This window comes from Cynoglossus semilaevis, chromosome 9 (assembly GCF_000523025.1).
Source record: "Cynoglossus semilaevis isolate Cse_v1.0 chromosome 9, Cse_v1.0, whole genome shotgun sequence".
NCBI lineage: Eukaryota > Metazoa > Chordata > Actinopteri > Pleuronectiformes > Cynoglossidae > Cynoglossus > Cynoglossus semilaevis.
In genome coordinates, this window is record NC_024315.1 from 7,558,597 (window position 1) to 7,568,760 (window position 10,164).

A 10,164-nucleotide genomic window follows, 5' to 3' on the forward strand; every position below is an offset into this window, starting at 1 on the left:
GCTGTCCTGTCAAGACTTACCCCACATATAAATGTTTTCTCCTGTTTTCCTGAATCATAACTCACAAGTTTGACTTTTTTTATAGTCTCACAAAGCCAATAGCCACGCAGTGCGTTTCCGAGTGTGTCAGCTGATCAACAAGTTGCTGGGCAGTATGGCAGAGAACGCCCAGATTGATGATGACCTCTTTGATCGCATCCATCAAGCCATGCTGGTCCGCGTCACTGACAAATTCCCCAATGTGAGGATTCAGGCTTCTTTGGCTATGACTCGTCTGCAGCAACCACGAGATCCCGACTGCCCCACCATTAATGGTAGTCTTTTCTCCTTCAAGCTTTACAACATAACACATGTGTTAAGCTGAGTCTTTAAACCTTTGACACATCAAATAAGTATATTAATAAACAAGGTCTGTGTTGTTTTGTCTCATGATGTTATGTTTCTCTTACTTTTTTGTTTTTTTACTCTTTTCAGCCTACATGTTAATTCTGGACAATGACTCCAACGCCGAAGTGCGACGTGCCGTCCTGTCCTGCATTGCAATGTCACCACGGACTCTCCCAAAAGTACTGAAGCGTACCAGAGACATCAAAGAGAATGTCCGCAAGTTAGCTTATCAGGTTAGCCACTGATCAATCTATAAAAGGAAATTCACACATCTTTAGAAGATGTACACTTCAGAAACTGCCCTTACTTGGTTAAAAGATTCTATTAATGAATTTCAAATGTTTTTGGTTGTAAGGTAATAGCAGAAAAGGTTCACATCAAAGCTCTGACCATTGCCCAAAGGGTCAGTTTGCTGCAGCAGGGACTCCAGGATGCTTCAAGTAATTTTTTGTGTTATACACTAATATTTAAACATTTTTTATTACTAAAAACATTATGAAATTATAATTTCACTTTCAATGTACATCGTTGTCTGTGTGGATTGCAGAAGTGGTGAAGGAGGTGGTTTGCTCTCGCCTCTTGCCTGCTTGGCTGCAGCTGTTGGACGGTAACATTATAGAGTTGCTCCACAAGCTGGATGTTGAAAACTGTGCCCAAACAGCTCTGGACACACTGACGGCCATCTTCAATGGACAAACTCCTGAACAACTGCTGCAGGACGGACTGCAGCTGGACTCAAGGTACACCGTGCTACCAAATGTTATATCAATTCTGTGTCATAACTAATGTAATATCTGTGTATAATATTTAATATGGATGCCGTTTAACAGGAAACTGATCCCAGTGGAGTCTCTGACCTGTGAGAATGTGCTTTACTGGAGAGCTTTGTGTGAGTTCTTCAAGAATAAAGGAGATGAAGGTGAAGAAATGCTGGAGCAGGTTTTAGCAGATGCTGCCACCTACGCTGACTATCTCCACGGGTGAGGCCAAGAGTTTGACTTTATTTGCTGTTAACTGTCAAATATATGTTAGCTTAGTGAAGTGAGAAAGCTAAAAGTTATTTTTAAGACTTGCCATGTTGCATCTGCATCACTAAACTGTTGAATAAATTCCCTGACTGCAGCTGGTGCCACATTATAATATTCAATATTGATGCAATTTATCATACTTGTTTCATTACCTGTTTCTAACATATGTAAATTACAATTCTGTTTTTATTTGTTTTGCCATGCTTAGTACACAGGTATTAAAAAAAAAACCAGGAAGTCTACTTTCTCTAATTTTATATGGGTCAGGATTTTAACAGGTGAATTAACATGAGACTCTAATGGCCATTGTACCTGCAGTTGTCTGAAGATATGGTCTGAGGAGCTCTGTGTGTAGGTAACTGTGTGGTTAACACCAGGCTTATGTAACTGCTAAGACAATGTGGCTAATTAATAGCCTAACCACACAATGACATTGATTCCCATTACTGTTCAACAGGTGAAATAATCTCTACTGGTGGTTTTGCTTCTTCGGGTCCCCTGGGCTATTATTTATTCACTTAGTGTTGAAGTGTTTGCTAAAGCTTACCTGTAAAAAAGCATTTATCATGGTCGCACTCATATCCAATGCTGCTGCTTCACATTGTTTTCTAATTTTGATAGTGTCTAATTTTAGTGAGTTTTGATGTTGAGCCAACACAGGATGTTTGTAGATAAAAACCCAAGGACTTACCCACAATCCTCTCTGTGCGTTGCTTTACTTTAATGTTTCTTTTGAGGTTGTCTTTAAAATCGTTATCATCTATTGGCATTACTAAAGCAGCACACTTTGATGTATGTTGTTTATTTCTACCATAAATGATGAAATGGAGGTGTGCAAAGTTTAGCCAGTGTGATGCTTGGAACTAACAAGGTTGTGTGTGTGCGTGTGGTGACTGCTTGTGTGTAGAAATACCATAGAGATTGATTTCCTGCCGCAGTGCATTTTTAATATATCCTTGTGGTACTGCTGCTGACATTACGCTCAGTTTTGTCTGTGCCAGCACTGATAGCTTCAGTGAAAGACACAGCCGCTGTCTGACTGTGATCTGTGATTGTTCCAGATACCTGAAGACAGTTCCTGTGCTGTCAGAGGAACACAGGGCCGACTTCAACCATCTGGAGCTGGTCATGACCAAGGAGTTTATCTCTCAGCACCTCATCCATCTCATTGGATGTCTGGATACAAATGAAGAGGGCGGCAGGTAGGGGTGAAAGAAAATATTGATTCATTGAAATATTATGATATTTTATTTCCTAATACTGAATCGATATTTTATAGTACTGTATCCATTTTATGATATTTTATTTCCTAATACTGAATCAATATTCTATAGTACTGTATCAATTTTTTTATTAATAATTAACATGTAAATATTCATAGTGTTGGTTCATTTTCTTTCTTTTTTTGGTTTCTGCAGGAAGCGCGTGCTGGCTGTTCTTCAGGAGATGTTGGCTCTTCCACAGACGCCCTCCTCTTTTGTTTCATCACTCACTGAGAAACTCCTCAATCTTGTCCTTGACGACAACAGACGCATTCAGACTGTAAGTTGTTTCTTCCACTGTTCCACATGTACAATGGTACAACAGTGGTGGTGATGTCAGAGTGGGTGTTGGTCTGTGAGGTAACAGCAAGCGATAACCACCAACTAATATATAATAAACAATAATTATTTGTTGCATCGTTTGTAAAATATAAAGGTATTTCTAAAAGGTGAAGTTAGTTATTTTGGTTTGTATGCAATTTAATTTGGTTACCAGCTGTCCATTAATAATAAATAATCATTTAAGAGACTGATGTCTAATGTGACTCCCTGATCCACAGGTGGCAGAAGTCATCTCAGATGTCCGGGAGCCCATCATGGACACCGTTCAGCCAGTGGATGAGAACATGAGTCGGAGGCAGCAGGTCCAGGTGCGTAAAATCTTTTACAACCAACGGAGTCAGACGTAGTTCCATTTTACGTCGACACAGAAATGCTTTTATTTTAATTATGGCTTTAGAAATGACCGTGTTCTTCCCTCTCCTTCAGCTCGCTGAGGTAAAGGTGCAAATCATGGAGGCCAAACAAACCCTAGAGGACTACATCACTGCTCAGGACTTCAGTCGTGCTGCAGAACTGAAGGACTCCATGATGGAGCTGGAGAACCGCAGGAACCAGATCCTACAGGAAATTGCAGAGAGCAATCAGCCGGCCGACAAAGAAACCCACACTGAGAAGGTTGAAAGCCTCACTGGATGCACATGAAGTGTGTTTGTTTCAATAGCAGCTTTCTGGACTCCTTTTTTTCCCCTTCTCTCTTTCAGAATGACCCAGAGACTCTATTGAGATGTTTAACAATGTGTGCTGAGCTGCTGAAGCAGATGAACATCAAGACTCGCATTGGTCCAACCATAAGTGCCTTAATGTCCTCACTGGTACACAACAACCACATCTTTCAGTATTTCTCACTACTGTCTAATTACATCACATCTAATTACATCAATCATCAGGTTCAAAACAAATCAGCTACAATTGTTTTATTTATTATATATTTTAGTCTTCTTGTTGATCATGGTATTGTATCTTCGTTATCATTTACAGATTCTTCTAAGATGTCAGTTTGTTTTTGTTGTTCCATGTCAACGTTAATTAAACACTGCTTCTCTGCCAGGTTCTGCCCAGTATCGCTAATGCTCATCCTGGGGTCCGTAACATGGCGGTGGTGTGTCTGGGAACATGTACTCTGCACAGCAAAGAACTGGCTAAAACCCACATGGTCCTGCTGCTACAGGTAAACATGCTTCATTTGTAGACCGGTCCAGGTTGGAATGGACTGGGTTAGAACCTTTTTTTCTGGCCTTTAGTCCGACCATTGTGATCCTGTGTTCCAGATTGCACAGCTGGATGAAGTAAAGATCCGCATCAGTGCTCTTCGGGCCATCGTCGACCTGCTGCTGCTGTTTGGTTTCCAGCTGCTCTCCGAAACGGCAGCCACTCAGACGACTCCGCCCCCTCGGTCACCTGACCGGCAGGAGGAGGACACGACACCTGTGGCCGAGGGGAAGACGGATGCACCAGAGGACACGGCACAAAGTGTCCTGGTGATGCTGTATGAGTTCCTGGACAGTGAGGTGAGCGCTCCTACACCTTGTAACAAAAAAAGATGCTTGAAGCGACTTTAAAAGGAAAGTTGTTGTCGACTAGTTATGGTTCCTTAAACGCCCTGGTTGAACATCCACGTGTTTAAATTACCGCTGTTTCAAGGTGTCAGAATTCTTTCAGATCCTGAATGATCTTTCCTCCAGGTATCTGAGTTGCGGACAGAAACAGCAGAGGGTCTCGCCAAACTCATGTACACCGGCCGCATCTCCAGCGCCAAGATTTTCTCCCGCCTGGTGTTGCTGTGGTACAACCCTGTCACAGAGGACGACACGCGCCTACGACACTGCCTTGGCGTCTTCTTCCAACTCTACGCCCGAGAGAGCAGGTCTCACTGCTTAAGAAGAGCACAACCTTATAGTGTGCTTTTATTAATGTGAACTGAACATAATGAACATCCTGCCCTGATGGTCTGTAGTAACATTTAAGACTGTGTCTGTGATTTACCAGGGTCCACCAGGAAGTCGTGGAGGAGAGTTTCCTCCCCACTCTGAGGACGCTGCTGAACGCCCCGTCTACCTCTCCACTCGCTGAGGTGGACGCTAACAGTGTGGTGGAGCTGATGGTGGAGCTGACTCGACCAAGTGTCCTCATTAAACCCTCCACTAACACAGAGGTGAGAGACTGGTACACCTGCACTGGTCAAACGCTGTTGTCTTTACAGGTTAGTTGAGGCCTCAGGGTTTTAGACGGACTCTCTCCTCAGTCTTCACACAGTAAACCTGGGGTTTTTTAAGCTAAGATATTAGGAGTAGACACTAGATGAAATACTAGAGGAGGAGCTACTTCTCTTACAGGCTGTAGTAGAAAATTGCGGCCACGTAACGACAAAGACAGAGTAATTAACAGCACATGATGCTGTAGATCAGATTAGCCTTCTATTCCCAGATTTGTAATCTTAGATTACAGAAACCATCTGTTCACACACACACACACACACTGTCCATTAATGTAAAACAGGTTCATGTCCGCAGCCACACTTGTCAGCAGGAGAAACTGATTAAACCTGTTGGATGTGAATCTCTAGGAGGTTTTCGTCCATGACTATTTGGCGGTGCGTCTGTGTGGGGAGATGCTGAAGGACCCCACGGCCCCCGAGATCCGTCTCTATGCCAAGACCTTAAGCAACCTGGAGCTGAGCACAGATGATACGGTCAAGAAAGACCTGCAGACGCTGCTGCAGCAGCTTTTAGAGGTAGCAAGTCTTGAGAACAAAAGAACACAGACCATGTGTATAAATCTGCAGAGATAAGTGAACGAACTAGACTTTTATTTTGTAAAGCTCTTGGTCATTCAGTTTACATCTCCTTTTTTTTTTTTTTTCCTTCTCTCAATTTTTCAGGAGGTTAGAGATCGCGTTTGTCTCCGGTCTCTAGAAAAGATGATGAATCAACTGGTGGACTCAAAAGAACAGACTGAACTCCTCAGTGCCAGTGCTTTACAGCCAGTGGACTTCAACACTGATGGTAGAGAACTTAGATTCCGGCCGCCTTTTATTGTCCAAGTGTTGTCTTAGTGTTGATCAGTGGATTCAGGTGTGTCTCTCCCACCTTCTTGGTGTCGGCCAATCACTGTTCTCTCTGCCCTGTTTCCACAGAGGCTGCAACAGAAGATCTTTGTAAGTCAGCAAAGAGAGGTAAAAGAGGTAAGGCAGCGTCTGTGTTCCTCCTCCACAACCGTAGACATTGATAGCACTGTTGTATTTTTAGAACTCTTCTAGTCTACAGAAGAAAAAGCTGTTGACTCAGCACCGTGACGTAACCTGAGTGTTTGTGCACAGGTCAGAGGAAAGTGTGCACAGCTAAAGGAAAAAAGACGAGCAGCAAGACGGCGTCTTCAGAGGAGAGGTGGGTCTTCAGACGAACTCATCTGTGTGTGACGGCCGTCGCTGTCATTCAGTTTCATACTGAATGACATCACATTTTTGTTTCTGCTGCAGTGATGGAGAAAACGTTCCAGTGGTGCGTCCGTCACGCAGAGCTAAAACTGCAGCTCTGGAGAAAACAAAGCTGGATCTGAACACACTCATTAACAAGGAATCAAATGTGTCGTGAACGAAAACAGCATTTCTTTGGACCAGTTATAGGTGCTTCATTTAAATATATCTTATTCTTTCTTAAATATAAATGTTGTAAAAACCTTGTCATGTCCTGTCATTTAGATTTCAAACATTAATAAAGATTTTTGTTTTAAAAAAAACTATACGGCCAGTGTTTGAGGTTTTTTGTTTGGTATAAACACAGTAAAGACAAACAGGAAAAAGACAAACACAGTAAGACTGTCAAAATAAAAGTGGGTGTAAAGCTTTTTTGTGAAAATTATTTTTTAATTATTATTAATTAAACAGATTAATATATTTCAAGTATTTTATATCCAATTAACCCCATACATTTGCTATTTTAGAATATTTAATTATTATAATGAAATAAAATTATTTTGAAAAGGTTTAGTTTTTCAAACTGTGTTTAATTATCAGATAAATGTAAAACACCTGCAGAGGTTTCCTGACTGGTTCAGTAGACTACACCTGGACAGTCAGTCATTGTTACCCTGCACAAGGAAAGACAAAAAGGTCGTTGCTGAAGAAGCTGGCTGTTCACAGGGTGGATGGAAAAAAAAGGTGTAAAAGAGAAAAGCCTAAAAAACAACAGGGACGACAGCAGCCTCGAGAGAAAGGTAAGACCAAGTCCATTCAAAAAATGAATCTGTAACAAAAACATTTCACTTCTTGAACAGAATTAGTGAAGTCAATGAATTAACTGTTGACATTCCAATTTACTGATATGCAGCTGTAGGTATTTTTGGGTGAATATTTGCCTTTATTTAAATAATTTAAATTAAAATAATCAAATTATGTATTAACAATTTGGGCTTAAAACTGACTTGGCCAAGCTTACTGAAAGGGTTATTAAGTTGAGTCCACAATACTGTCATGAAATAACTTTATTCAGTACTGTTTTAATACTTGATATAAGAGTGCGTTTAAAGCCAAACTGCGTCTTAAACTAAATCAACATCGATCCTGTTGCCCTTTTTCTGAAATGACTTTAAACACGTTACTTATCTTTACCATGATTTATTAATACGAGACCCGTTCTGAAGACATTTGACGTTAATCACAATTACACTAACGCCACCTAGTGGCAACTGCAAATCTTGCAGACGTTGTCTTTGTCCTTTGTATTTAAAAAAACGTATGTGTGCAAAGTAAAATACTTTAGGAGTAGGAGAGTACGTGTAATTAGAAAAGGGATTCAAACTATTAGCAAAACAGCACAGTGGCATCACAGGAAATTATGTCATTAATTCTTTCCCATCCACACCCTGGCTGTTACTATTGGTCTCTCTGATAGTTTTTTTTTTTTTAAACTTCCTGTCTGCTAAAGATAACCCAGCAGCTGACAACAAGACATGACGCGCTCTCATAGTTAAAAAAACAAACCCTTTATTGTTCCAATGACAGATGACTGTTCTGAACAGTATAAAAACACAGCAAAAAACAAAAAACCACAACACATGTTTAGCACCAGGTTCTTCAACAGAGGGTTAGTCCTCCCAAGACTGAGCCCCTCTCGCTGTCCTCCTGTTGAAATGGCAACCATAGTGACAGACACACAAATGTAGTCGGGCACACAATACACACTACAGGTTTAAGTTTCGATCAACAATCAGACACCACGGGTTTAACATGAAAAGGATCCAAGATTAGTGTTTAATAATGATCAACTCTGGCCTTGTCTCTGACACGACGAGCCAGAGAACAGTCGGCCCAGCGTGGCCCAAGCCTCAGGTGAGGTAGTCGTCAGGTTACAAAAGAGCTTGACGGGAACCTTTTAGTTTTTTTTTGTTGTTTTTTTTTAAATTGCAGAAATGTATTAACAAAGTTTTAATTTTTTCTGTTTCCTTAAGAGGAATAAATAAAAGTGGTGGTTAAGGCTGAGTTTAGAGAAAAAGGTCATAGAAGGAGTGAAGGAGTGACTGCCCAGGCTGAGTTTACATCCATTCATCTGTCAGCGATTAAATAATTTCTACATACTGATAAATTATCTGGATTCGTATTGCACCGCTAGTAATAATCTCTTTGTTGACAGACGGGTGGTGGCGGCGGTGGTGGTGGTGGTGGGACGTGCAAAATATGTCGGGAAAGTTTCTGTGTAGTGGGATTAACAATCTGTGATGATATAGTGCAAAGTCTGGCACAATCATAAGATGCTTTTAATGCTATAGAAGGGAGGTGTACATGTGAAATGCCAGGAGTCACACTAGAGTGGTGTCCAAGTCCTGGCTCAGTGGCCACTTTCTGCCATCGAACGTCTGGCTACGGCCCATGACTAGATAACTCAATAACAAGTTTGCCCTCGAATAAATATTCAATCGTTTTGTTTTTTTTCAATTACTGAAATGGTTTAGATGGTTATTTAGGTGAAAGGATTCAAAGACATTCGGCGATCAGGTCTGTTTCTGGGAATCTGATAATTGCTGCTGTCAAAGTATTTTAAACAGATATTTGTCCGCTGTGTTCGTTGTACAACCACCATCTCGGGAAAATGTTAACAGAAACCATGTACATGTCCGTAAAAAAGCAGAACAACACATTTACAGACTGGGGTCACATTAAAAAACATTGAAGTGCTAACTGAAAGAAAACAGTGCAAGAGAAAATCTAATAAAACTGTACAACAGTAAATGTTCTCAGTTTGGAAAAAAAGAGTTGGGATAAAAAGTTCACTTAACTTAAATGTTTGGGGTCTGTAAAAAAAAAGAAAGAAAATCCTTCATTCAAAGTATACTTTTGGTCAGGGATGTGTACTGTCAACACAGAATCTTACGTTTTTTAAACCTAAAATAGAGAAAAAGAATATTAAATAAGAAACTCAAAAAGTAATCTACATAAATTCACCTTTAAATAAAAGCACAATTGCTGAGGGTTATTACAAAAATTAATTTAAGTGAGATCATTTTTTAATTAATTCTTCTTTAAAGTGTTGGGTTTAGATTAAAACATTGGGATGTGGGGTGTGTATGGGGGCAGGCACTAGCTCAATGCAGTCCCATTAAAGTGATACTGACTAAACCTGTCGACGAGAGTAAAAAAAACTTAGCATTCTGCACACATGGATAAAAACAAAATAGTGCAACATCAGGCTTTCTTTAAGTTAGACTGCTACATAAATGCTGAGTTGTAAGACTGAACCACAGTGGACGGGTCAGTCCACACAGTCGGATCAATGTCAAAAAGGCACCGCGTTCAACCACAGTCCCCTTTGTGGGAAGGAGGAGGCCTCAAGTTGCAGCTAGTTTTCTGTCAAAAAAAGCGACTGAGCTTTCATAAATGAACGTGTCTTGGAATATACAAAAAAAAAAAGAAAAAGCAAGTTAATTACCAACAACAAAGTCACACCATTTTGGCCCAGTGAAACTCCTTATTCGTGATTGTCTCAACTTTTTCGCTGGTGGTGGTTGTGCTGTATCAGTAGATAAACTCTCTGGACTTTTGTGTTTGCCTTTCCGCCGCCTCGGGGACACGGCATCCTGCTCGGCGACCGATTCAAGTGCAGAACCTGTCAGTTCTCTGGAGGAAGTCCTTCTTTTTGGACTTGTTTTTTCCA

General features: G+C 40.8%; 1 protein-coding gene across 2 annotated transcripts in view; it reads left to right on the plus strand.

Moving 5' to 3' along the window:
- The window catches only part of ncapg (non-SMC condensin I complex, subunit G), a 7,766-nt gene extending 1,011 nt beyond the window's left edge, over nucleotides 1–6,755 (plus strand). For both annotated transcript variants that reach the window (XM_008316926.2, XM_008316927.2), the window contains exons 4-22: nucleotides 84–314; nucleotides 475–620; nucleotides 743–827; nucleotides 935–1,127; nucleotides 1,218–1,367; nucleotides 2,477–2,617; nucleotides 2,834–2,957; nucleotides 3,238–3,327; nucleotides 3,446–3,634; nucleotides 3,721–3,831; nucleotides 4,068–4,187; nucleotides 4,288–4,527; nucleotides 4,702–4,883; nucleotides 5,006–5,171; nucleotides 5,583–5,750; nucleotides 5,898–6,021; nucleotides 6,153–6,200; nucleotides 6,336–6,402; nucleotides 6,495–6,755. In XM_008316926.2, the coding sequence (XP_008315148.1) occupies nucleotides 84–314; nucleotides 475–620; nucleotides 743–827; nucleotides 935–1,127; nucleotides 1,218–1,367; nucleotides 2,477–2,617; nucleotides 2,834–2,957; nucleotides 3,238–3,327; nucleotides 3,446–3,634; nucleotides 3,721–3,831; nucleotides 4,068–4,187; nucleotides 4,288–4,527; nucleotides 4,702–4,883; nucleotides 5,006–5,171; nucleotides 5,583–5,750; nucleotides 5,898–6,021; nucleotides 6,153–6,200; nucleotides 6,336–6,402; nucleotides 6,495–6,609 (2,690 nt within the window). In that variant the 3' untranslated portion in view covers nucleotides 6,610–6,755. The remainder of the gene's footprint in view (nucleotides 1–83; nucleotides 315–474; nucleotides 621–742; nucleotides 828–934; nucleotides 1,128–1,217; nucleotides 1,368–2,476; nucleotides 2,618–2,833; nucleotides 2,958–3,237; nucleotides 3,328–3,445; nucleotides 3,635–3,720; nucleotides 3,832–4,067; nucleotides 4,188–4,287; nucleotides 4,528–4,701; nucleotides 4,884–5,005; nucleotides 5,172–5,582; nucleotides 5,751–5,897; nucleotides 6,022–6,152; nucleotides 6,201–6,335; nucleotides 6,403–6,494) is intronic.
- Nucleotides 6,756–10,164: the final 3,409 nt, after the last annotated feature.